The sequence below is a fragment of the Nerophis ophidion genome, linkage group LG06 (assembly GCF_033978795.1).
Source record: "Nerophis ophidion isolate RoL-2023_Sa linkage group LG06, RoL_Noph_v1.0, whole genome shotgun sequence".
In the NCBI taxonomy this organism is placed as follows: Eukaryota; Metazoa; Chordata; class Actinopteri; order Syngnathiformes; family Syngnathidae; genus Nerophis; species Nerophis ophidion.
In genome coordinates this window covers 2,272,878-2,300,158 of record NC_084616.1, presented here as the reverse complement: position 1 = coordinate 2,300,158, position 27,281 = coordinate 2,272,878, and the positions used below count along the sequence as shown (strand labels likewise).

General features: G+C 41.2%; 1 protein-coding gene across 6 annotated transcripts in view; it reads left to right on the top strand.

Moving 5' to 3' along the window:
• Positions 1-27,281, top strand: part of vps13d (vacuolar protein sorting 13 homolog D) — a 181,537-nt gene that overhangs the window by 77,497 nt on the left and 76,759 nt on the right. For 5 of the 6 annotated variants that reach the window (XM_061902435.1, XM_061902439.1, XM_061902437.1 and 2 more), the window contains exons 36-47: positions 4,061-4,135; positions 4,200-4,400; positions 4,482-4,571; positions 6,474-6,614; positions 6,691-6,816; positions 11,000-11,077; positions 11,814-11,916; positions 13,895-14,047; positions 20,056-20,191; positions 20,269-20,316; positions 24,078-24,228; positions 27,060-27,270. In XM_061902435.1, coding sequence (XP_061758419.1) covers positions 4,061-4,135; positions 4,200-4,400; positions 4,482-4,571; positions 6,474-6,614; positions 6,691-6,816; positions 11,000-11,077; positions 11,814-11,916; positions 13,895-14,047; positions 20,056-20,191; positions 20,269-20,316; positions 24,078-24,228; positions 27,060-27,270 — 1,513 coding nt within the window. The remainder of the gene's footprint in view (positions 1-4,060; positions 4,136-4,199; positions 4,401-4,481; positions 4,572-6,473; positions 6,615-6,690; positions 6,817-10,999; positions 11,078-11,813; positions 11,917-13,894; positions 14,048-20,055; positions 20,192-20,268; positions 20,317-24,077; positions 24,229-27,059; positions 27,271-27,281) is intronic. The other variant, XM_061902440.1, reaches the window with a different exon arrangement.

The following is a 27,281-nucleotide window of genomic DNA, read 5'->3' as shown; positions in this document are numbered from 1 at the left end:
ATTTGTTATATGTTAAAATTGTGATGTGATTAAATTGATTTGAATTATTTTCAATTGGCTAAGAACCAACTCATATCCCGAAGTACCACTGTTATTTATTACTGTACTTAAGTCGTATGAATATGTTATAATAGGTCTATACCTGCATAGTAGCTTAGTAGGCTTAAGTATTCATTAAAAACAAGGCAGCAATGAAATGTAAGGAGTATATTCAATATAGTTGGCCCTCGTAACATTACACACTATATGAACTGTAACACTGTATTCATGTAGGAAAATAAATCCCATCCATCCATTTTCTACACTTAAATAATGAATGAAATAAAAGACAAGGTGTAATTGGTGGAGCCCACGCACCACTGGTGGTACCGTACCACAGTTTGACAACCACACATCTTCTCTGTGTTTCTATTGTTAGGAAGATTTTTTCTCTCCGTTAAATGTTTTAAAATGTGTATCTATGATTTGCTTATGGCCTCTAAATGGTTCTGGACTTGACCGTAGTGAATACATTATCGTGAAGGTGGATTCTTGTATACAATCTGAACATTTTCAAAGTTAAAGCATAAAAAATAACTGTTTTACAACTTTCCAAATACCATATTTTCTTGAATTGCCGCCGGGGCGATAATTAATCTAAAACTTCTTCTCACTGCGGCTTTTACCAAAAGTATGCGGTAAAAATTTGAGTGTGATGTAAGGATACCATCATGAAAAGCACATTTAATTAAAAAAAAAACTTATTATGAAGTCCATGTGCAGCTCCTTCTGATCAAAAGCATCGATAACTTGTTTATAAAAGTCTTCCTTATCTTTCTTCGGTTTTAAAAGTCTCTCTGTCTCGATGGAGATCTTCCTTTATTACCTCCTGCTTCCATTGAAAGTCCAGTTTAGAAAACTGCTATCAGACCGCTTTTGAAGTGCGGGCGACGACAGAATTATCCTCGTACAACTCCCCCTCCCGTTCTGCTCCGCTGGTGATCTCTTTATCCCACCACTGCCACCATGAAGTGTTATTGTATAAATAATACACTGTGCATTTAGGACTGGAACATGCTTTACTTCAGCCCGGTTGTTTACATAGCCGGCATAGGAGTAGTGGTGTTACATCCTAAAAGGTCCGTCGCAGCACACTTCACTCTGTCACTTCTTCTGCAGCCGAGTAGTCGCAAGAAGGATCACTAGCGCCCTCTACCACCAGGAGGCGGGAGTCATTTAATGACTCATATTTGACACACGCAGCTACGGTATAATAATAAAACATAGCTGCTTACTGTTCTTTTTAGCATTTTCAATAGCTTGGACCTTAAATCCTACTGAATAGCTCTTAATCTTCTTCCCTTTATGCAATTTCAAATTACCAGTATTGAAATCAGCCTCCTCCATTTTGAAAATGATGACAAGGGAAGTGACGTCACGAGTTTGATTTGGCGTTAATGCTAAACATGCACTAATTATTTTGCGAAGTGAGTTTGACCCGGCAGTAATTCTAGACATGCTCATACTATATGACCGACGGCAATTCAAGGAAATACAGTATGTATTTTTAACATTACTAGAGCCATGAACTAACAGCCATAGAGTCACCCTTTCACTTATTTCTAGTAGCCTTGAGTGTGCTGTATTCATGGCTACATCTCATGCTTGTGGCTTGTGCAGCCCTTTGAGACACTAGTGATTTAGGGCTATATAAGTAAAACATGGATTGATGATGGATGGTGAGGCTTCATCACGGTCACTACAGCTTTGTCACATCCTGTGGAAGTCCTCAGTCAACTTCATCTGCCTTCTCCTCTTCTCAAACCAATCACCAGAGGTGGGAAGAGTAGCCAGAAATTGTACTCAAGTAAGAGTACTGTTACTTTACAGATGTATTACTCAAGTAAAAGTAGGGAGTAGTCATCCAAATATTTACTTGAGTAAAAGTAAAAAGTATGTTGTGAAAAAACTACTCAAGTACTGAGTAACTGATGAGTAACCTGATTGTTTAATGATTACGGCAACAAATAATGCACAAAAACATAAAAATAGCAATGAGCAAATTCAGAGCCAGGAATATCTCTTAAGCAACTAAAACAATAATATATATTAAATGATAGTACATTAAAATAAAATAAAAAAATGGATCATTGAGCCACAATAACTTAACAGCACCATAGTCTCAGTAGGCATTCATCGATTGATTGATTGATTGAAACTTGTATTAGTAGATTGCACAGTACAGTACATATTATTAGTAGATTGCACAGTACAGTACATATTACTAGTAGATTGCACAGTACAGTACATATTATTAGTAGATTGCACAGTACAGTACATATTATTAGTAGATTGTACAGTACATATTATTAGTAGATTGCACAGTACAGTACATATTATCAGTAGATTGCACAGTACAGTACATATTATTAGTAGATTGCACAGTACAGTACATATTATTAGTAGATTGCACAGTACAGTACATATTATTAGTAGATTGCACAGTACAGTACATATTATTAGTAGATTGCACAGTACAGTACATATTATTAGTAGATTGCACAGTACAGTACATATTATTAGTAGATTGCACAGTACAGTACATATTCCGTACAATTGACCACTAAATGGTAACACCCCAATAAGTTTTTCAACGTTAATCAATTACTTAATAAATGACCAAGTCGAGGTGATCTACCTCATATATATATATGTGTGTATATATATATATATATATATATATATATATATATATATATATATAGTATATCATTTATAGTTATTTATTTTGCCGTTTTTGTTGACATGTTAAAGGTGTTTTAATGAATATACATGCATGTTTAACACATAGATTCCTATCTTTCATGAAGACAAGAATATAAGTTGGTGTATTACCTGATTCTGATGACTTGCATTGATTGGAATCAGACAGTTTCTGATAATGTCCTCGTTTTCAAATGGAGGAGAAAAAAAGTTCATCCTTTCTGTCTAATACCACATGAAAGTCGTTGGTTTTTGGCATCTTATTTGTCCAGCTTCCATATTCCTTTTTATACACTTTACAAGAAATACATTGGTGGCAAACTCCGTAGTTTGCTAGCTTTATGCTCTGGCTTTCGGAGACTCTTATTTTGTTAGCGCAGGCGCGATGGAGCAGCACTTTTATTGTGAAGACAGGAACTGTGCGATCAGTCTTTAGGCTTTTGACGGGAAGTACGGTTGAAATAAAAAGTGTCTTTTTTCCTTTACACTTTTGATTGATTGATTGATACTTTTATTAGTAGATTGCACAGTACAGTACATATTATTAGTAGATTGCACAGTACAGTACATATTCTGCACAATTGACCACTAAATGCTAACACCCCAATACGTTTTTCAACTTGTTTAAGTCGGGTCATGTGACCGCCTGGCTCTGTTTGATTGGCCCAACGTCACCAGTGACTGCATTTGATTGGTGAAACGCAGGCATGCGTAGATTCTACTTAGAATGCGTGTCTGACAAAATCAAAACAAACAAAGCGTGCATTAACAGATCGATAAAAAAAAAGTAGCGAGTAGCGAGCTGATTGTAGATAAATGGAGCGGAGTAAAAGTAGTGTTTCTTCTCTATAAATATACCCAAGTAAAAGTAAAAGCATGTTGCATAAAAACTACTCTTAGAAGTACAATTTATCCCAAAAATTACTCAAGTAGATGTAACGGAGTAAATGTAGCGCGTTACTACCCACCTCTGCCAATCACACACTTGGGTCTTCAAAATAAAAGCGTCAGGTCCGGTCCAACAACAGCCCAGGTGTCAAAGTCAAGGCCCGGGGGTCAGATGTGTCCCGTGACATCATTTTATCTGGCCCACAAACACCCGGAAATGATATGTGTCAATAAAGTACTTCATATTTTCTCACTAAATGTCATGGATTTTTTTCATTTTGACAGAAAAAATATATTACTTTATACTGTAATTGTGATTAAACTAGTGTTTTGTAATACACATAAGATATCAATAAAACTTCCCTTGAGATTTGATTGAGTAAAGAAAGTGTGAGAGGTGGTCCTATGGTGGTGCTGTTTGTGTCCACAGAGGGGCAGCTCATTCATCTGCAGGATCTTGGCTTCCGGAAGGAAGACTGCAAAAAGGCCCTCCTTCTCTGTAAAGGTGGGTCAAAGTTGTTGAAGTTTAGGCTTTCAGAATAAAGCTGCCATATGTGTTCCTCTCCTAGGTCACCTGGACCAGGCTGCCACCTGGTTGCTTGAAAATGCAGAGAACATGGCAGGCCGCTCCAAAGCCGGAGCCGACTGTGGTTCTTCCAGTCAGGCAGCTGTTCTGTCTGGGATAGAAGTGAAGGCCGAGAGCATCTGCATCTGTCTCATCGACGACTGCCTGGACCGAGACATACCTCTTGCCGAGCTCACCTTCTCACGTAAGTCCTCCACTACTTGATGACAGTGGCAATGATGGTGTCTGCTAGCTGGCTGTCAGCCAAAACTCTTTGTTGTTTCAGGACTAAATGTCTTGCAGCGCATTGGTTCCACCCAGGAGGGCAATGCCAGCTGTAGTTTGTCAGGAGACTACTACAACAGGGAGCTGGCAGGTAATTTCAACATGCAATGACATTGCAAAAGTACATCCCCTCGGGCTGACCTTTTCTGCTGACAGCAACTAACTGTGTATATCATGTCTATACACAGTGTGGAGCCGCTTCACTAACTCAATAATCATCCCCTCCGTTGTGGTACACCTTACCCCTCCGTCACTATATATATATATATATATATATACATGTATGTCTTAATTGGATTATCCAGAGAATAGTGCTCAATACCGTGGTAGAGCGCAAAATGTAGGTGTGGGAAATATCACAAGACTACTTCATCTCTACAGAACTGTTTCATGAGGGGTTCCCTCAATCGTCAGGAGATCTCTCCTGATGATTTCTCCTGATGATTTTTCCCACACATACATATATATGTATGTATGTATGTATATGTATATATATATATATGTATTTATACATATATATATATATATATATATATATATATATATATATATATATATATATATATATATATATATATATATATATATATATATATATGTATGTATGTATGTATGTATGTATGTATGTACAGTGGGGCAAAAAAGTATTTAGTCAGCCAGCGATTGTGCAAGTTCTCCCACTTCAAATGATGACAGAGGTCTGTCATTTTCATCATAGGTACACTTCAACTGTCAGAGACAGAATGTGGAAAACAAATCCAGGAATTCACATTGTAGGAATTTTAAATAATGTATTTGTAAATGATGGTGGAAAATAAGTATTTGGTCAAGCATTCAAAGCTCTCACTGATGGAAGGAGGTTTTGGCTCCAAATCTCAGGATACATGGCCCCATTCATTCTTTCCTTAACACGGATCAATCGTCCTGTCCCCTTAGCAGAAAAACAGCCCCAAAGCATGATGTTTCCACCCCCATGCTTCACAGTAGGTATGGTGTTCTTGGGATGCAACTCAGTATTCTTCTCCCTCCAAACACCACCAGTTGAGTTGATACCAAAATGGATACATGGATGATACAGCAGAGGATTGGGAGAATGTCATGTGGTCAGATGAAACCAAAATAGAACTTTTTGGTATAAACTCAACTGGTGGTGTTTGGAGGAAGAAGAATACTGAGTTGCATCCCAAGAACACTATACCTACTGTGAAGCATGGGGGTGGAAACATCATGCTTTGGGGCTGTTTTTCTGCTAAGGGGACAGGACGATTGATCCGTGTTAAGGAAAGAATGAATGGGGCCATGTATCGTGAGATTTGGAGCCAAAACCTCCTTCCATCAGTGAGAGCTTTGAATGCTTGACCAAATACTTATTTTCCACCATCATTTACAAATAAATTCTTTAAAATTCCTACAATGTGAATTCCTGGATTTTTTTTTCCACATTCTGTCTCTCCCAGTTGAAGTGTACCTATGATGAAAATGACAGACCTCTGTCATCATTTGAAGTGGGAGAACTTGCACAATCGCTGGCTGACTAAATACTTTTTGGCCCCACTGTGTATGTATTTATATATATGTATATATATTAGGGCTGCGAATCTTTGGGTGTCCCACGATTCGATTCAATATCGGTTCTTGGGGTCACGATTCGATAATATATCGATTTTTTTCGATTCAACGCGATTCTCGATTCCAAAAATATTTTTTTCCAATTTAAAAGGATTCTGTATTCATTCAATACATAGATTTCAGCAGGATCTACCCCAGTCTGCTGACATGCTAGCAGAGTAGAAGATTTTTGTAACGTGTGTGTGTGTGCGTGTGTGCGTGTGTGTGTGTGTGTGTGTGTGTGTGTGTGTGTGTGTGTGTGTGAGCGTAAGAGTGAGACAGTCATGTCTACTTTAACGTGTGTGTGTGTGTGTGTGTGTGTGTGGGTGTGTATATGTGTGTATATGTGTGTGTGTGTGTGTGTGTGTGTGTGTGTGTGTGTCAGGATGGGAGCCCTTCATAGAGCCCTGGCCATGCTCCCTGTCCTGGCAGCAGCAGGCGGCTGGCAGGCTCCACCCTCCACGTTTGAAGATGAGCGTTCGAGCCAAGCAGCGACTTGACATCAACATCACATCTGTGCTGCTGGGTGAGGAAAAGGAGGAGTGAGTGCAGACTCAATGGCAGCTGCTGGAACCTTCTTTTTGTCTGTTTGCTGGCTGCAGAACAGTACAACACCACCAAGACATCTTGGATGGCAGACTACTGGAAGAAGGACGAGCAGCCCAGTCAGTCCTCACCCACCTTGTCCTGGGTCGGCTCCTCCGTCGACCCGCCCAGCTTTGGACCCAGTGAGTCACAACCCCTTTTATTTTACACCCACTGACCAATCACAGGATGTGGGGGCCATTGTTGGTAGTTTTCACTTTCAAAACCAGTAGGCTACAAATGAAAGATTTTAGAAGATGCTAATTTGGTAGTCATTTGGTGCAATTGCTGAAGAACTCAAATGCTTGCAGTTGGCACACGAGCCAGATAGCAGCAAGTAACAAAACGTATGAGCAAAATTAGCTAAAAAAAGCTTGCATTCTAACGGTCTATGCTAATATGACAAAAATAGCATGTTTACAGTTAGCTGTAGTGAAATATCAAAAGGATGAGCTAAAATAGTTAGCATGCTAATAATATATGCCAGTGGTTCTCAAATGGGGTACTTGAAGGTATGCCAAGGGGTACGGGAGGTTTTAAAAAAATATTCTAAAAATAGCAACAATTCAAAAATCCTTTATGAATATATTTATTGAATAATACTTCAACAAAATATGAATGTAAGTTCATAAAGTGTGAAAAGAAATGCAACAATGCAATATTTAGTGTTGACAGCTAGATTTTTTGTGGACATGTTCCATAAATATTGATGTTAAAGATTTATTTTGGGGAGGAAATGTTTATAAGTAAGTTGATGAATAATGATGGATCTCTATTACAATCCCCAAAGAGGGCACTTTAAGTTGATGATTAGAAATCTTTATTTATAATTAAATCACTTTTTTATTTTTCAACAAGTTTTTAGGTATTTTTATATCTTTTTTTCCAAATAGTTCAAGAAAGACCACTACAAATGAGCAACATTTTGCACTGTTATACAATTTAATAAATCAGAAACTGATGACATAGTGCTGTATTTTACTTCTTTATCTTTTTTTTCAAACCAAAAATGCTTTGCTCTGATTAGGAGGTACTTGAATGAAAAAACATGTTGACAGGGGGTAGATCACTGAAAAAAGGTTGAGAACCACTATCCATCTTCTTCTGCTTATCCCAGAACCACTAGTCTATGCTAATATGCCAAAATTAGCATATTTACAGTTAGCTTTAGTGAAATACCAAAACATATGACAGTAAGGTGTATACCTGCAAGATGAGCTAAAATAGCTAACAGTAATATGCATATATGCCAAAAATAGCAAATTTACAGCTTTAGTAAAATACCAAATTATTTGACACTGAGGTGTATACCTGAAAATTTAGCTAAAAAAATCTAGCATGCTTTCATTAGCATGCATCAATTATCAAGATGTGACTGATTTAGCAAACCTGCTAAATCATCAAAAATGCTAGCACATGTAACCCGCCTGTTTCACATCCTGCTTTTTCCATTCCGCCCGGGACTTGAACCTCAGTTGTCCCCGGCATAGGGGGCGAGCGTGCATGCTACCGAGCTAAAAGCCCGAGCTATCAAGCCTGCAGCTAGCACAGTTGTCATGTTGCACATGCTGAGATTACAATGCTGACAATTGTGCCGCTATAGCACACAAGCTAGTCATACATAAGAAGTGTCTTTCATTGGACAATATTAGTTTGATTGATTGATTGAAACTTGTATTAGTAGATTGCACAGTACAGTACATATTATTAGTAGATTGCACAGTACAGTACATATTCTGTACAATTGACCACTAAATGGTAACACCCCAATAAGTTTTTCAACTTCTTTAAGTCGGGGTCCACCTTCATCAATTCATAGTCTCAAACTATGCATTAGTCAATAGAAAGAAATAGTTATAGTTGTCTATTATTTACACATGCAAAGTCTCCAGGGTGTAAGCATATTAGAAAGTATCCAGTAACTTTGAAGAGGCGATATGGGCATCTAAATCTATATCTACAAACCCCGTTTCCATATGAGTTGGGAAATTGTGTTAGATGTAAATATAAACAGAATACAATGATTTGCAAATCATTTTTAAGCCATATTCAGTTGAATATGCTACAAAGACAACATATTTGATGTTCAAACTCATAAACTTTATTTTTTTTTTGCAAATAATCGTTAACTTAGAATTTCATGGCTGCAACACATGCCAAAGTAGTTGGGAAAGGGCATGTTCACCACTGTGTTACATCACCTTTTCTTTTAACAACACTCAATAAACGTTTGGGAACTGAGGAAACTAATTGTTGAAACATTGAAAGTGGAATTCTTCCCCATTCTTGTTTTATGTAGAGCTTCAGTCCTTCAACAGTCAGGGGTCTCCGCTGTCCTATTTTACGCTTCATAATGCGCCACACATTTTCCATGGGAGACAGGTCTGGACTGCAGGCGGGCCAGGAAAGTACCCGCACTCTTTTTTTTACGAAGCCACGCTGATGTAACACGTGGCTTGGCATTGTTTTGTTGAAATAAGCAGGGGCGTCCATGATAACGTTGCTTAGATGACAACATAAGTTGCTCCAAAACCTGTATGTACCTTTCAGCATTAATGGTGCTTCACAGATGTGTAAGTTACCCATGCCTTGGGCACTAATACACCCCCATACCATCACACATGCTGGCTTTTGAACTTTGCGCCTATAAAAATCGGAATGGTTATTTTCCTCTTTGTTCCGGAGGACACCACGTCCACAGTTTCCAAATATAATTTGAAATGTGGACTCGTCAGACCACAGAACACTTTTCCACTTTGCATCAGTCCATCTTAGATTATCTCGGGCCCAGTGAAGCCGGCGGCGTTCCTGGGTGTTGTTGATAAATGGCTTTCGCTTTGCATAGTAGAGTTTTAACTTGCACTTGCAGATGTAGCGACCAACTGTAGTTACTGACAGTGGTCTTATGAAGTGTTCCTGAGCCCATGTGGTGATATCCTTTACACACTGATGTCGGTTTTTGATGCAGTACCGCCTGAGGGCTCAAAGGTCCGTAATATCATTGCTTACGTGCAGTGATTTCTCCAGATTCTCTGAACTTTTTGATGATTTTAGGGACCGTAGATGGTAAAATCCATAAATTCCTTGCAATAGCTGCTTGAGAAATGTTGTCCTTAAACAATTTTCTCAGGCATTTGTTGACAAAGTGGTGACCCTCGCCCATCCTTGTTTGTGAATTACTGAGCATTTTTTGGGAAGCTGCTTTTATAGCCAATCATGGCACCCACCTGTTCCCAATTAGCCTGCACACCTGTGGGATGTTCCAAATAAGTGTTTGATGAGCATTCCTCAACTTTATCAGTATTTATTGCCACCTTTCCCAACTTCTTTGTCATGTGTTGCTGGCATCAAATTCTAAAGTTAATAAATATTTTCAAAAAAAAAAATAAAAGTTTATGAGTTTGAACATGAAATATGTTGTCTTTGTAGCATATTCAACTGAATATGGCTTGAAAAGGATTTGCAAATCATTGTATTCTGTTTATATTTACATCTAACACCATTTCCCAACTCATATGGAAACGGGGTTTGTACATCAACTATATGATGTGCCTGAGAAGCTGGACAGGGCAAAAAATAATAAGAAATGAATTTTTAGAAGACAAATAATGTACAGGAATGAGCTGAGGTTCTTTTGAATACAAATCAAAAGATGAGCTTTCAACTAAAAAGGCAGCTGGTGTTGTATCTTGTACAAAAATATATTTTATAGCATGTTTTATTATAAGTGTCATTTGTTTTTGTTCCAGAATGTCATTAAAAACCAAGCACATTCACTTTTTTATTCTATTATTTTTTGAATAAAAGTAGAATAACTTAAAAAAAACATGATGGACTGTGGTTAAAAAAAAAAAGAGGCAGCTTTGGCACTTACTTTTTCCAGGATGTGAGTTTGGAATGTTCCAGTAATGCAATTTTCTTCTTTTGCAAGATTATTAGGGTTTGTTTTAAGCACTCTGGGAGACAAAAATGTTTGAAATGTTTAAATGTTTGATCTCCCGGTGAAGATGACAAATGGAAATCCATGTAGGAGGCTCAGCCATGAAGGCCTTTAAGAAAAGAAAGAAAGTTTCCAGTAACAAATGTGTCCGCATCTTTCAACTTACTGCGTCATGACTTTAAGTCTAATGAATTTGTTGAAATTTCCCTGCGGCCAAATTAATAAATTCATGACGTCCTGTGGGCCAAATAGCAGACCGCACCCCTGGTATATTGACAAAGAAGACAAAGAAATATTGGCAAAAGGCTGAAAAGACAGTAAGATTGGAGTTGCTTTAAAGAGTCAGCATTCTATTTGAATGTGAACTGTGTTGCATTTCCTCCCAGGTGCTCCTCTCTCTCACCTCAGGACTCGGAGCACTGCCAGCTTGACCGCTTTTGATCAACAAGCTTCAGACTCCCGAGGTACACCAGAGCTCAATCATGCTGCTCCACACTCCTTTATGCGGTCTGATCGAGTTCTCCACCAAGAGTAATGTCAGGTGCAAACACCAAAGAAGAAGCAAATAATCAAACAGAGACAGGATTCAATTTAGCTCATGAGGAGAGCGCGTGGACCTGCAGCCTCGTACAGTGTCAGCCCACGCTCTGAGGAAAAAGTTCCACGTCTCCCCATTTATTTGGGTGTTCCCTTATTGCGTAGCTGAAGCCGCTTCTAGGGGGAGGGGTCACATTATGCAGCAGCCCAGTACTGGGTCATAAACAGGTCAAACAAAATGTGCTTGGAGCGGTGTCGGGTTCACCCCCTCTCTGTTTTTGCACCTTATCTTCTTGGAGACTTCGGGCCCTGGTACGGCTCCCGTGGCTGTCCAAGATTGAAAAACAGACCCTTCTACTTGCTCCTGATGGGTGGTGGTTAGGGCCTGGCATGGCAGCTCCCGCCATCAGTGGAAGTAGTGTCAAAGCGCTTTGAGTACCTTGAAGGTAGAAAAGTGCTATACAAGTATCATTCATAAAGACAATGATGACATTTTTTGTGGTGCCCTTTATTTAGAAAAGTATCGAAATACATTTTGGTAGCGGTACCAACCTATTGGTATCGGGACAACCCTGGGTTGCTACTAAAACTATGTCAATAGCCCAATCAAGTGCTACCTGTTTAATTGTGTTGATTTATTGAGATCATTTGTGTTCCCGTCAGATGTTAAAGTGTCCAAGAAGAGGCAGCCGTTTGTACCTTACGCTCTGTGCAACCACACAGGATGCACCATGTGGTTCGCCACTCTGACTACCACCCCCACCAGGTCAGTCAATGATGACATTATTATTCAATGACTTTCAAAACAGGATACAATTCTACTTAAATGATGTTTGTCCTGATCCTGATCTGATATCGGCAAAAAAAAACAAGCATATTATATGGGCTTGCATATTCTAAATGTGCCCCAAAGAGCACACCATTTCTTTTATTATAGTCAAGTCTTTTACAAAAGGCAGACTATTAGCTAGCAGCTCCACCGCAGCTAAGCAAACAATAACACGCTACACAAGCATATCCAATCTCTTCATGCAGCAATATTGCCGTGTCAAATCTACACACTGGTCTCTATAAACAATAATTATAGTCTCCAAGGGAGAAGCCTATTAGAAAGTATCCAGTAACAAACGTGTCTGCATCATTCAGATTAATTTCATGAACTATGGCGGCCACTAGGTGTCGCTAAAAAAGTAATTAGCACTCCACTTCAACTTAGACTGCATAAGTCCATTCCAATTGGTTGTGTCAGAAAAAAAATGTATGTTCAAATGAATCGCTAACCATTCTTAATTGATTAAAAAAATTGCTGATGAATATATATTTTATTCCAATCAGTCCTGTCCAGCCACTTTTATTAAATATGATTTTATTCAATAAAACCAGTTTCCTGTTAAGTAATATAGAAATGTATCTATTTTATGTAGGGATGTAGTTCATCATAGAACTGGCGCCAATGTTATTAAAAAAGGATTGACTTTGAATCTAGAATCGCTTTTTTGATGGAATCGTTCCCGCCAAGAATTAAAGAGAATCTTGTGGTGCCTCACAGCCCCATTTGTTCTTTTTCAGTATGTTCCCTTCAAACGTTTTCTATCATTGCACACATTTGTCTGATTCCATTGTACGTGTCAGGTTTACGCACCAAACTATCTATTAAACAGAACAAGAAGGAAGGAATCAGGCAGAGACAAGAGTTCAATTTACAGTAGCGCATGAGGAGAACGCATGGAGCTGAACACTCCGTTACAGTCTCACCCTAGGCTCTGAGGAACAGCCCACGTGTTCCTCTATTTATTCAGTTTGGGAGTTCCCTAGTTACATGTCTGAGGCTTTCGTCCAGCAGTGGACTGACAACGGCTGATGATGATGATGATGATCATCATGATCTCCTCATCCCCCGTAACTCTCTAACTAAAGTTCCTTGGGTGAATAATGTAAAGTCACTACACCGGTATGTTTTAGTGTTTTCATGGTGAGTTTACTGACAGATATAAGTAAGAACTTTACACTACTTTATATTAGAAATTGTAACAGTGGAGGATGAATGTCGCATAACAAGAAGATAGAGAAGAAGAAGAAGAATCTTATGCAATACAGTGTCGGACTACAAAGGCGGACTCGCGTAATTTTTCAGGATTTATTCAGATCCCAAATACAGATCAGCAGGTACCAGAAGGTAAAAAAAGTTGGTTTTGCACAATATTGCGAAATAAAACGGCAGATATGTCTTACCTTATATACACACAGCATAATAATACTCCTATGTTGAAGCACAGTGGCTTCATAGTTCATCAAAGTCATACTTAAACATTTGACAGATTTTTGAGCGCCGTGTGTAATGTTCTATATTTTTAATGGAACATATAAAATGTTGGTGTTGTTTACTTGAGTCATATTACTAGGTACACAAATCTCTTATGTGTGGATGACATCTACTGGTCACACTTATAATTACACCATGTACTAAATAAAATAGCTTCGAGGTCGGTAAGCACAACCAAAATGATTCCGTCCATTAGCTGTACCGGGTTGTAAGGCGCACTGTTGAGTTTTGAGAAAATGAAAGTGCGCCTTATAGTCTGAAAAATATAGTACATATCATTTATACACACAAAAACATTGGCCCCCCAAGACACATTTTTTCTGTCAATGTGGCCCCCGAGTCAAAATATTTTCCCAGCTCTGTATTAGACTATCTGGACCTGATCACCTACATCAGCAGAATGTGCATGCTTGTCTTGCAGAGTGGCGCTCTCTCACAGCAACAGTGCAGACTCCATCGGGGACCTCCACGGGCCCGGCACTGACGACGGCCACAATGTCAGTCAGTGGCGAGAAGTCTTTCCCGGGGAGGAGATTCCTTTTGAGTTTGAAGCACGGGAGAAACTTCGCCACAGGTACAGCTCTCAACTATTTACTGCAGCTGTGTCACATCTCTTTCAGCAAAATCACAACATTTTTGTGTGTGTGTGGGATAGTTACAGTGTAACCTCCGTTTACAAACTTCATTGGTTCTTTAACAAAGTTTGTAAACTAAAAAGTTTGTCTAGTGAAGCATAGTCCCCCCTAAGACACAATGGACCTCAACAAACACAATGTAAAGTGTTCAAAATGTAACAAGAAGGTGTGAATCAACTGTCTCTATTAATAGACCAAAACAAGGACCAGCTGAACTGTCTGCCACACATCAGTCCCTATGGTGCCCCTACAAACGGTTAGAAATCACATAAATCCTTAACTTTAACAACCCTATTGTGACAATAATAAATATTTTAAAAAGTAAAACCCACTTAGAGGCAGTTAATTAACATTAACAATAGTCCTCTTGTCAGTTGCTGCCTTGCACCAGAGGAGAGAAACAGGGGAGGTGCCGTGTTTGTGTGTGCGCTTTTGGAAGAGGTGCCGCTGAATGACAGGTAGTCGCCTCCGCTAGGAAAAAAGTCTGCTTTGGCATCATTTTCCAGTAAAGTCTGTTCTCATCACAATTAAAAACTTGCTATGCGTCGAAACCAACTTTGTCAATCTCTGCAACGAAAAATTAATGGAAGAAGCGTTTGTACGCGGAGAGATGGTGTGTACACGGAGACATGGTGTGTACACGGAGACATGGTGTGTACACGGAGACATGGTTTGTACACGGAGACATGGTGTGTACACGGAGACATGGTGTGTACACGGAGACATGGTGTGTACACGGAGACATGGTTTGTACACGGAGACATGGTTTGTACACGGAGACATGGTGTGTACACGGAGACATGGTGTGTACACGGAGACATGGTGTGTACACGGAGACATGGTGTGTACACAGAGACACTGTTTGTACACGGAGACATGGTTTGTACACGGAGACATGGTGTGTACACGGAGACATGGTGTGTACACGGAGACATGGTTTGTACACGGAGACATGGTGTGTACACGGAGACACTGTTTGTAAACGGAGACATGGTGTGTACACGGAGACATGGTGTGTACACGGAGACATGGTGTGTACACGGAGACATGGTGTGTACACGGAGGCATGGTGTGTACACGGGGACATGGTGTGTACACGGGGACATGGTGTGTACACGGAGACATGGTGTGTACACGGAGACACGGTGTGTACACGGAGACACAGTGTGTACACGGAGACACGGTGTGTACACGGAGACACGGTGTGTACACGGAGACATGGTGTGTACACGGAGACATGGTGTGTACACGGAGACATGGTGTGTACACGGAGACATGGTGTGTAAACGGAGACATGGTGTGTACACGGAGACATGGTTTGTACACGGAGACATGGTGTGTACACGGAGACATGGTGTGTACACGGGGACATGGTGTGTACACGGAGACATGGTGTGTACACGGAGACATGGTGTGTACACGGAGACATGGTGTGTACACGGAGACATGGTGTGTACACGGAGACATGGTGTGTACACGGACACATGGTGTGTACACGGAGACATGGTGTGTACACGGAGACATGGTGTGTACACGGAGACATGGTGTGTACACGGACACATGGTGTGTACACGGAGACATGGTGTGTACACGGACACATGGTGTGTACACGGAGACATGGTGTGTACACGGACACATGGTGTGTACACGGAGACATGGTGTGTACACGGAGACATGGTGTGTACACAGAGACATGGTGTGTACACGGAGACATGGTGTGTACACGGAGACATGGTGTGTACACGGAGACATGGTGTGTACACGGAGACATGGTGTGTACACGGAGACACTGTTTGTAAATGGAGACATGGTGTGTACACGGAGACATGGTGTGTACACGGAGACATGGTGTGTACACGGAGAGATGGTTTGTACACGGAGACATGGTGTGTACACGGAGACATGGTTTGTACACGGAGACATGGTGTGTACACGGAGACACTGTTTGTAAACGGAGACATGGTGTGTACACGGAGACATGGTGTGTACACGGAGACATGGTGTGTACACGGAGACATGGTTTGTACACGGAGACATGGTGTGTACACGGAGACATGGTGTGTACACGGAGACATGGTGTGTACATAGAGACATGGTGTGTACATAGAGACATGGTTTGTACACGGAGACATGGTGTGCACACGGAGACATGGTGTGTACACGGAGACATGGTGTGTACACGGAGACATGGTGTGTACACAGAGACATGGTGTGTACACGGAGACATGGTGTGTACACAGAGACACTGTTTGTAAATGGAGACATGGTGTGTACACGGAGACATGGTGTGTACACGGAGACATGGTGTGTACACGGAGAGATGGTTTGTACACGGAGACATGGTGTGTACACGGAGACACTGTTTGTAAACGGAGACACTGTTTGTAAACGGAGACATGGTGTGTACACGGAGACATGGTGTGTACACGGAGACATGGTTTGTACACGGAGACATGGTTTGTACACGGAGACATGGTGTGTACACGGAGACATGGTGTGTACACGGAGACATGGTTTGTACACGGAGACATGGTGTGTACACGGAGACATGGTGTGTACACGGAGACATGGTGTGTACACGGAGACATGGTGTGTACACGGAGACATGGTGTGTACACGGAGACATGGTTTGTACACGGAGACATGGTGTGTACACGGAGACATGGTGTGTACACGGAGACACTGTTTGTAAACGGAGACATGGTGTGTACACGGAGACATGGTTTGTACACGGAGACATGGTGTGTACACGGAGACATGGTTTGTACACGGAGACATGGTGTGTACACGGAGACATGGTGTGTACACGGAGACACTGTTTGTAAACGGAGACATGGTGTGTACACGGAGACATGGTTTGTACACGGAGACATGGTGTGTACACGGAGACATGGTTTGTACACGGAGACATGGTGTGTACACGGAGACATGGTGTGTACACGAAGACATGGTTTGCGCGATCTAAAAGTTTGCAAAACGAGGGGTTCACAAATGGAGGTTCCACTGTACATGATGACCATGTTGTCCTACAGTAAGTCTTAGGAATAGAAAGTGACCAGAGGACTGCAGTTCTATCGTCTAGTTCAGGGCTTCGCTAACTTTTTTCCACCCCAGAAAAATGTCTCTCCAAGTATCACATGATGACCAACTTTAAAATAGACTTAAATATTCATTCAAACAAGGATTTTATTTAATGAGTACATTATGTTTGTGGCCAGTGTGACATGACACAGTTTGAACAGTAACACTGTGTGAATACTTAATAAGTGATTCTTGGGCGCACCATTAGATGGAGCCAGTGTACCACAGTTAGAGAATCCCAGGTCAGCTGAGGATGGATGAGAGTGGATCACTGATGTTTGGTGCAGGCTTCTTCCTGCTGGAAAATGTTGAGTGTATTGACTTGTGAGCTCCCTCTGGAGGATTCATAGTCTTTATTGACTTGTGAGCTCCCTCTGGTGGTTTCATAGTCGTTATTGACTTGTGAGCTCCCTCTGGTGGATTCCTAGTCTTTATTGACTTGTGAGCTCCCTCTGGTGGATTCCTAGTCTTTATTGACTTGTGAGCTCCCTCTGGTGGTTTCATAGTCGTTATTGACTTGTGAGCTCCCTCTGGTGGATTCCTAGTCTTTATTGACTTGTGAGCTCCCTCTGGTGGATTCCTAGTCTTTATTGACTTGTGAGCTCCCTCTGGTGGATTCATAGTCTTTATTGACTTGTGAGCTCCCTCTGGTGGATTCCTAGTCTTTATTGACTTGTTAGCTCCCTCTGGTGGATTCCTAGTCTTTATTGACTTGTGAGCTCCCTCTGGTGGATTCATAGTCTTTATTGACTTGTGAGCTCCCTCTGGTGGATTCATAGTCTTTATTGACTTGTGAGCTCCCTCTGGTGGATTCCTAGTCTTTATTGACTTGTGAGCTCCCTCTGGTGGATTCCTAGTCTTTATTGACTTGTGAGCTCCCTCTGGAGGATTCATAGTCTTTATTGACTTGTGAGCTCCCTCTGGTGGTTTCATAGTCGTTATTGACTTGTGAGCTCCCTCTGGTGGATTCCTAGTCTTTATTGACTTGTGAGCTCCCTCTGGTGGATTCCTAGTCTTTATTGACTTGTGAGCTCCCTCTGGTGGTTTCATAGTCGTTATTGACTTGTGAGCTCCCTCTGGTGGATTCCTAGTCTTTATTGACTTGTGAGCTCCCTCTGGTGGATTCCTAGTCTTTATTGACTTGTGAGCTCCCTCTGGTGGATTCATAGTCTTTATTGACTTGTGAGCTCCCTCTGGTGGATTCCTAGTCTTTATTGACTTGTTAGCTCCCTCTGGTGGATTCCTAGTCTTTATTGACTTGTGAGCTCCCTCTGGTGGATTCATAGTCTTTATTGACTTGTGAGCTCCCTCTGGTGGATTCATAGTCTTTATTGACTTGTGAGCTCCCTCTGGTGGATTCATAGTCTTTATTGACTTGTGAGCTCCCTCTGGTGGATTCATAGTCTTTATGGACTTGTGAGCTCCCTCTGGTGGATTCATAGTCTTTATGGACTTGTGAGCTCCCTCTGGTGGATTCATAGTCTTTATGGACTTGTGAGCTCCCTCTGGTGGATTCATAGTCTTTATTGACTTGTGAGCTCCCTCTGGTGGATTCCTAGTCTTTATTGACTTGTGAACTCCCTCTGGTGGATTCCTAGTCTGTATTGACTTGTGAGCTCCCTCTGGTGGATTCATAGTCTTTATTGACTTGTGAGCTCCCTCTGGTGGATTCCTAGTCTTTATTGACTTGTGAGCTCCCTCTGGTGGATTCCTAGTCTTTATTGACTTGTGAGCTCCCTCTGGTGGATTCCTAGTCTGTATTGACTTGTGAGCTCCCTCTGGTGGATTCATAGTCTTTATTGACTTGTGAGCTCCCTCTGGTGGATTCATAGTCTTTATTGACTTGTGAGCTCCCTCTGGTGGATTCATAGTCTTTATTGACTTGTGAGCTCCCTCTGGTGGATTCATAGTCTTTATTGACTTGTGAGCTCCCTCTGGTGGATTCATAGTCTTTATTGACTTGTGAGCTCCCTCTGGTGGATTCATAGTCTTTATTGACTTGTGAGCTCCCTCTGGTGGATTCATAGTCTTTATTGACTTGTGAGCTCCCTCTGGTGGTTTCATAGTCGTTATTGACTTGTGAGCTCCCTCTGGTGGATTCCTAGTCTTTATTGACTTGTGAGCTCCCTCTGGTGGATTCATAGTCTTTATTGACTTGTGAGCTCCCTCTGGTGGATTCCTAGTCTTTATTGACTTGTGAGCTCCCTCTGGTGGATTCCTAGTCTTTATTGACTTGTGAGCTCCCTCTGGTGGTTTCCTAGTCTTTATTGACTTGTGAGCTCCCTCTGGTGGATTCATAGTCTTTATTGACTTGTGAGCTCCCTCTGGTGGATTCCTAGTCTTTATTGACTTGTGAGCGCCCTCTGGTGGATTCCTAGTCTTTATTGACTTGTGAGCTCCCTCTGGTGGATTCATAGTCTTTATTGACTTGTGAGCTCCCTCTGGTGGATTCCTAGTCTTTATTGACTTGTGAGCTCCCTCTGGTGGATTCCTAGTCTTTATTGACTTGTGAGCGCCCTCTGGTGGATTCCTAGTCTTTATTGACTTGTGAGCTCCCTCTGGTGGATTCCTAGTCTTTATTGACTTGTGAGCTCCCTCTGGTGGATTCCTAGTCTTTATTGACTTGTGAGCTCCCTCTGGTGGATTCATAGTCTTTATTGACTTGTGAGCGCCCTCTGGTGGATTCCTAGTCTTTATTGACTTGTGAGCTCCCTCTGGTGGATTCATAGTCTTTCTGCTCACCCTCAAACCCTTTTCCTTGGAAGTTAGCAGGAAATAAAGGGAATTCTGCACCATTTCGAGCAGTTAAAGGAGGGAGGATGTCCTGTAGTGTCTTCATCATCGTCAGCATCATTCTGTCCTGCAGGCACACTCACGAGTTGAAGCTGCACCAGCTGCTGGTGCGGGTGTGTGGCTGGGAGCAGGTGAAGCCCGTGTCTGTGGACAAAGTGGGCGTGTTCTTCCGCTACGCAGCTCCAGACAGAAACAATGCATCCAACATTGTAAGACGAACTTACTGCCCAAAATTCATGTTCCATTCCATCTTCATCATGTTTTTTTGCCTCTTATGTTTCAACAGGTGGGCAGTCCTATCAGCAGGACCAACATCATCCACCCACATGTCTATGTAAGTCCTAATGCTAGCACCACATTACTTGTTAAGTCCTAATGCTAGCACCACATGTCTATGTAAGTCCTAATGCTAGCACCACATGTCTTTGTAAGTCCTAATGCTAGCACCACATGTCTATGTAAGTCTTAATGCTAGCACCACACACCTATGTAAGTCCTAATCCTAGCACCACATGTCTATGTAAGTCCTAATCCTAGCACCACATGTCTATGTAAGTCCTAATCCTAGCACCACATTACTTGTTAAGTCCTAATGCTAGCACCACATGTCTATGTAAGTCCTAATGCTAGCACCACATGTCTTTGTAAGTCCTAATGCTAGCACCACATGTCTATGTAAGTCCTAATGCTAGCACCACATGTCTTTGTAAGTCCTAATGCTAGCACCACATGTCTATGTAAGTCCTAATGCTAGCACCACATGTCTTTGTAAGTCCTAATGCTAGCACCACATGTCTATGTAAGTCCTAATGCTAGCACCACATGTCTTTGTAAGTCCTAATGCTAGCACCACATGTCTATGTAAGTCCTAATGCTAGCACCACATGTCTATGTAAGTCCTAATGCTAGCACCACATGGTTATGTAAGTCCTAATGCTACTACCACATGTCTATGTAAGTCCTAATGCTAGCACCACATGGCTATGTAAGTCCTAATGCTACTACCACATGGCTATGTAAGTCCTAATGCTAGCATCACATGTCTATGTAAGTCCTAATGATAGCATCACATGTCTATGTAAGTCCTAATGCTAGCACCACATGTCTATGTAAGTCCTAATGCTAGCACCACATTATCTATGTAAGTCCTAATGCTAGCACCACATGTCTATGTAAGTCGTAATGCTAGCACCACATGTCTATGTAAGTCCTAATGCTAGCACCACATGTCTATGTAAGTCCTAATGCTAGCACCACATGTCTATGTAAGTCCTAATGCTAGCACCACATGTCTATGTAAGTCCTAATGCTAGCACCACATGGTTATGTAAGTCCTAATGCTAGCACCACATGGCTATGTAAGTCCTAATGCTAGCAACACATGTCTATGTAAGTCCTAATGCTAGCACCACATGTCTATGTAAGTCCTAATGCTAGCATCACATGTCTATGTAAGTCCTAATGCTAGCACCACATGTCTATGTAAGTCCTAATGCTAGCACCACATGTCTATGTAAGTCCTAATGCTAGCACCACATGTCTATGTAAGTCCTAATGCTAGAATCACATGTCTATGTAAGTCCTAATGCTAGCACCACATGTCTATGTAAGTCCTAATGCTAACACCACATGTCTATGTAAGTCCTAATGCTAACACCACATGTCTATGTAAGTCCTAATGCTAACACCACATGTCTATGTAAGTCCTAATGCTAGCATCACATATCTATGTAAGTCCTAATGCTAGCATCACATGTCTATGTAAGTCCTGGGGACGCCGTGGCGCAGTGGGAGAGTGGCCGTGCGCAACCCGAGGGTCCCTGGTTCAAATCCCACCTAGTACCAACCTCGTCACGTCCGTTGTGTCCTGAGCAAGACACTTCACCCTTGCTCCTGATGGGTGCTGGTTGGCGCCTTGCATGGCAGCTCCCTCCATCAGTGTGTGAATGTGTGTGTGAATGTGGAAGTAGTGTCAAAGCGCTTTGAGTACCTTGAAGGTAGAAAAGCGCTATACAAGTAGAACCCATTTATCATTTATTTATAATGCTAGCACCACATTATCTATGTAAGTCCTAATGCTAGCATCACATGTCTGTGTAAGTTGTAATGCTAGCATCACATGTCTATGTAAGTCCTAATGCTAGCACCACATGTCTATGTAAGTCCGAATGCTAGCACCACATGTCTATGTAAGTCCTAATGCTAGCATCACATGTGTATGTAAGTCCTAATGCTAGCACCACATGTCTATGTAAGTCCTAATGCTAGCACCACATGTCTATGTAAGTCCTAATGCTAGCACCACATGTCTATGTAAGTCCTAATGCTAGCACCACATGACTATGTAAGTCCTAATGCTAGCACCACATGTCTATGTAAGTCCTAATGCTAGCACCACATGTCTATGTAAGTCCTAATGATAGCATCACATGTCTATGTAAGTCCTAATGCTAGCACCACATGTCTATGTAAGTCCTAATGCTAGCACCACATGTCTATGTAAGTCCTAATGCTAGCACCACATGTCTATGTAAGTCCTAATGCTAGCACCACATGTCTATGTAAGTCCTAACGATAGCATCACATGTCTATGTAAGTCCTAATGCTAGCATCACATGTCTATGTAAGTCCTAATGCTAGCATCACATGTCTGTGTAAGTCCTAATGCTAGCACCACATTACTTGTTAAGTCCTAATGCTAGCACCACATGTCTATGTAAGTCCTAATGCTTGCACCACATGTCTATGTAAGTCCTAATGCTAGCACCACATGTCTATGTAAGTCCTAATGCTAGCACCACATGTCTATGTAAGTCCTAATGCTAGCACCACATGTCTATGTAAGTCCTAATGCTAGCACCACATGTCTATGTAAGTCCTAATGCTAGCACCACATGTCTATGTAAGTCCTAATGCTAGCACCACATTATCTATGTAAGTCCTAATGCTAGCACCACATCTCTATGTAAGTCCTAATGCTAGCACCACATGTCTATGTAAGTCCTAATGCTAGCATCACATGTCTATGTAAGTCCTAATGCTAGCACCACATGTCTATGTAAGTCCTAATGCTAGCATCACATGTCTATGTAAGTCCTAATGCTAGCACCACATGTCTAGGTAAGTCCTAATGCTAGCACCACATGACTATGTAAGTCCTAATGCTAGCACCACATGTCTATGTAAGTCCTAATGCTAGCACCACATGTCTATGTAAGTCCTAATGCTAGCACCACATGTCTATGTAAGTCCTAATGCTAGCACCACATGTCTATGTAAGTCCTAATGCTAGCACCACATGTCTATGTAAGTCCTAATGCTAGCACCACATCTCTATGTAAGTCCTAATGCTAGCACCACATCTCTATGTAAGTCCTAATGCTAGCACCACATGTCTATGTAAGTGCTAATGCTAGCACCACATGTCTATGTAAGTCCTAATGCTAGCACCACATGTCTATGTAAGTCCTAATGCTAGCACCACATCTCTATGTAAGTCCTAATGCTAGCACCACATGACTATGTAAGTCTGAATGCTAGCACCACATGTCTATGTAAGTCTTAATGCTAGCATCACATGTCTATGTAAGTCCGAATGCTAGCACCACATGTCTATGTAAGTCCTAATGCTAGGATCACATGTCTATGTAAGTCTTAATGCTAGCATCACATGGCTATATAAGTCCTAATGCTAGCACCACATGTCTATGTAAGTCCTAATGCTAGCATCTCATATATGTATATATATATAAATGTATATATATATACATACATACATATATATGTTTATACACATGCATATATATATATATATGTTTCTAAGTGGAGGGGGGTCATAAACAGTTTAAAGAAAAGGTGCTTGGAGCGGTGTCAGGTCTGCAGCGGCTGTCCAATAGATCAGGGAAACCGACACCTCTACGTCGCATCCCATCACACACAGTGGAGATGTATTAGCCTTTTACTTGATGAGACCAAAGACAGCTTTTGTCTTGTCGCAGGGCAGCCTGAACTCATGGGAAAACAAAGTTGTGTGATGACTTGTATACAATTATACTGACAGGTGTGTTTACCTTTTATCAAATGACTTTCTCTCAGTTCTCAGCATTGCCTCCAGTGAGAGTGGTCTTCTCCATCACCATGGAGGGAAGTGCCAGGAAGGTGATAACTGTGAGGTCTGCCCTCATTCTGAAGAACCAGCTGGATGTTGCCATGGAGATCAGACTGGACAGCCCCTCTGCCCCTGACAGTACGACACTCACACATTCAAACATGCCACAGTGGAAACTTGCTCTAGGAACTTTCTTGCTTCTTCAACACGGTCTGTAAATGAAAATGTTTGTGTAGTCAATAAGAAGTCCACAAGAAACATGAATACAGTATTTTCCAGACTACAGCGATATATAAGCCACACCCACTAAATATGTTTCCCTGCATATTAGTGGCACCAGACTATAAGTCGCAGATACATATGTTGTGAAATGTGTTCTACATTGGTAGAGTGGCCGTGCCAGCAACTTGAGGGTTCCAGGTTCGATTCCTGCTTCTGCCAACCTAGTCACTGCCATTGTGTCCTTGGGCAAGACACTTGGCCCACCTGTCCTTGTGCCACCCACCCTGCTTTAAAAATATAACTTAAATATTGGCTTTCACTATGTAAAGCGTTTTGAGTCACTAGAGAAAAGCGCTATAGAAATATAATTCACTTCACTTATAGACACAAAAATATTTTTTAAATGTTTATTAAGTAATGATTGTTTTAGTTATATTGTAAAACTTACAAACGTTCTTGGAATGATGAATGAAAAAAACATACTAGTAGAAACGCTACGGATGATCAAATGGAACGCCGATATTTACATACTTTCATTGTTTCCAAACGGTGTCTGTAACAGGGCAGTAAAACGGCTGATCAAACAAAACAGAAGTCCTCGTCATGACCCACTTGCTGCGCAAGCTAGCCTTCCAGTCAGCTAAACAGACTCAATAAATCCACGGTGACGTTTTGGTGAATTTACTGAGAAATTTGTGAAAGTGAAACTATACAAAAAGAATGCCTTTGCAAGTAGAAAATGCTAACGCAGACATTTGTATACATGTTAGCAAATTAGCTACAGTAATGCTAACAACGCTAGCTTCATTGCATTACTTTAGCACCTAGGAATATGCATGAAAACACGCCTACAGACATCACACATGTGACGCTTTAGTAAGTATGACTTGTTTTGGTTATATTGTAAAACTTACAAACGTTGCTTGGAATGAGGGATGAAAAAACACAAGTAGAAACGCTACGAATGAGCAAAAGCCGGAACGCTGGTTTAAAGCTCCAAACAGAAGGAAACACTTTAAAGGTTCACCCAGCACTTCTGTTCAAATGTAATAATCACTTATTCTTCTCTTCTTTGATACCACACATTAGTTTTGGATGATACCACACATTTAGGTGTGGATCCAATACCAAGTAGTTCCAGGATCATACATTGGTCATATTCAAAGTCCTCATGTGTCCAGGGACATATTTACTGACTTTATAAACATTATATGAATTTGAAAAAAACCAAAGAAGATTTTGTGATGCTAAAAAATATCAACGTAATCATAGTAGTATCAACTAGATACACTCCTGTACTTGGTATCATTACAGTGGATGTCAGGTGTAGATCCACCCATGGTGTTTGTTTACGTTGTGACAGTGGTGAGCTATTGTATCCTCCTAGGCTGTGTAGTGAAGCATGTTTAGCTATTCATCATCCTCCAGTGATAATGCTACTTGTAAGAAACTTACTTTGTCACCATGCCAGGATTAGTGATATAGAAGTAGCTAAAACACTGTGGAGGGATTTGAGGGTGTAACAGTGTTAGAACTTCACCTTTATCTTGACTTTTTACACCAAAATGCGTCCATTTTCTCTTTTCTGTCTACACTCTGTGTCTGCTTGTAAGTACTCTGTGTGTGTGCGCTGCCCAACATGCTCCTCTGCTCGTAAAACCAGCAATGTTACGAAGTGACCACGACGTGCCCGTTAAATAGCGGTACTTTTCAAATAAAGTATAGTACCCTTTTTGATTCATCGGTATCGCGATACTAACGTCCTCCAACCTCCGAGGACAAAGCTCCGAACTATGGTAGACCGGGCTTTCTGCTCTTAGTCTGTGGAACGCTCTCCCTGACCACATGAGGGCACCACAGACTGTGGATGCTTTTAAAAAAGGCTTAAAAACAGCCTGTTTTAGGTATGTGTGCTAGTTCTAGCTCAGGGGTCGGGAACCTTTTTGGCTGAGAGAGCCATACGAGCCAAATATTTTTTAAAGTATTTCCGTGAGAGCCATATATTTTTTTTTTAAACATTGAATACAACTATATGTGTGCATTTTTAAGAAAGACCAACATTTTTAGAGTTTAATAAGTCTCTTATTCTTTTTAATAACATTGTTATTCTAAGGCTAACCAACAATAAATGAAATAGTTCTTACCATTAATGCGACTTCTTTAACAGGTGCGGTAGAAACCAGATGGATGGATGAAAATGCATGAGAATGTTTTATATTTTGAACGTTATTTTTGACACTGTTATTACCAGCGGAATTATTCATTACTTACCTTGTTAAGCAATGTCAGCTCAGATTTATCTGAGAGCCAGATGCAGTCATCAAAAGAGCCACATCTGGTTCTAGAGCCATAGGTTCCCTACCCCTGGTCTAGCTATTAGGCTGTTCTATTTTTTATTTTTATTTTTTTACTATTTTTTTTTACTTGTTGGGGACAGCTATTTGTGGTTTGAGCGTTGTTGTTTTTTTTTTTTTTAAATGTACTGTTGCACGTTGAGGTTGTTTGCTCAATGTAAAGTGCTTTTACAAATCAAATGTATTATCATTATTATTATTATTAATGTTATTACTATTCTAGTACCGGTATACCGTACAACCCTAGTTTGCACACAGATGCGTATTTGGCGCCATCTAAATGTTGGTAAACCGAAAAGCTAGTAAGTTTCGAGGTTTTTTTTAGATGGAGGTTCCATTGTTTTGGGAAGATGAAAGTGTTCCAGAGACCAAAACATGTCCTTGCCTCAACAGAACCTGTGGTGTTGCCTCCTATATTGCCTAACCAGGCCTTGGCGGTTCCACTCCACCTGACCTCATGGCGTCTACAGGCCCGGCCCAAGGGCCTGGGCCTGTTCTTCTGTAAAGTTCCCATCCACTGGACCAGTGTGGAGCGAGCCGGAGAGTTGAGCAGCAGCAGGAGGGATTGCCAGTCAGCAGACTTTGACCTCAAGCGGAACTTCAGGTACGGAAGCA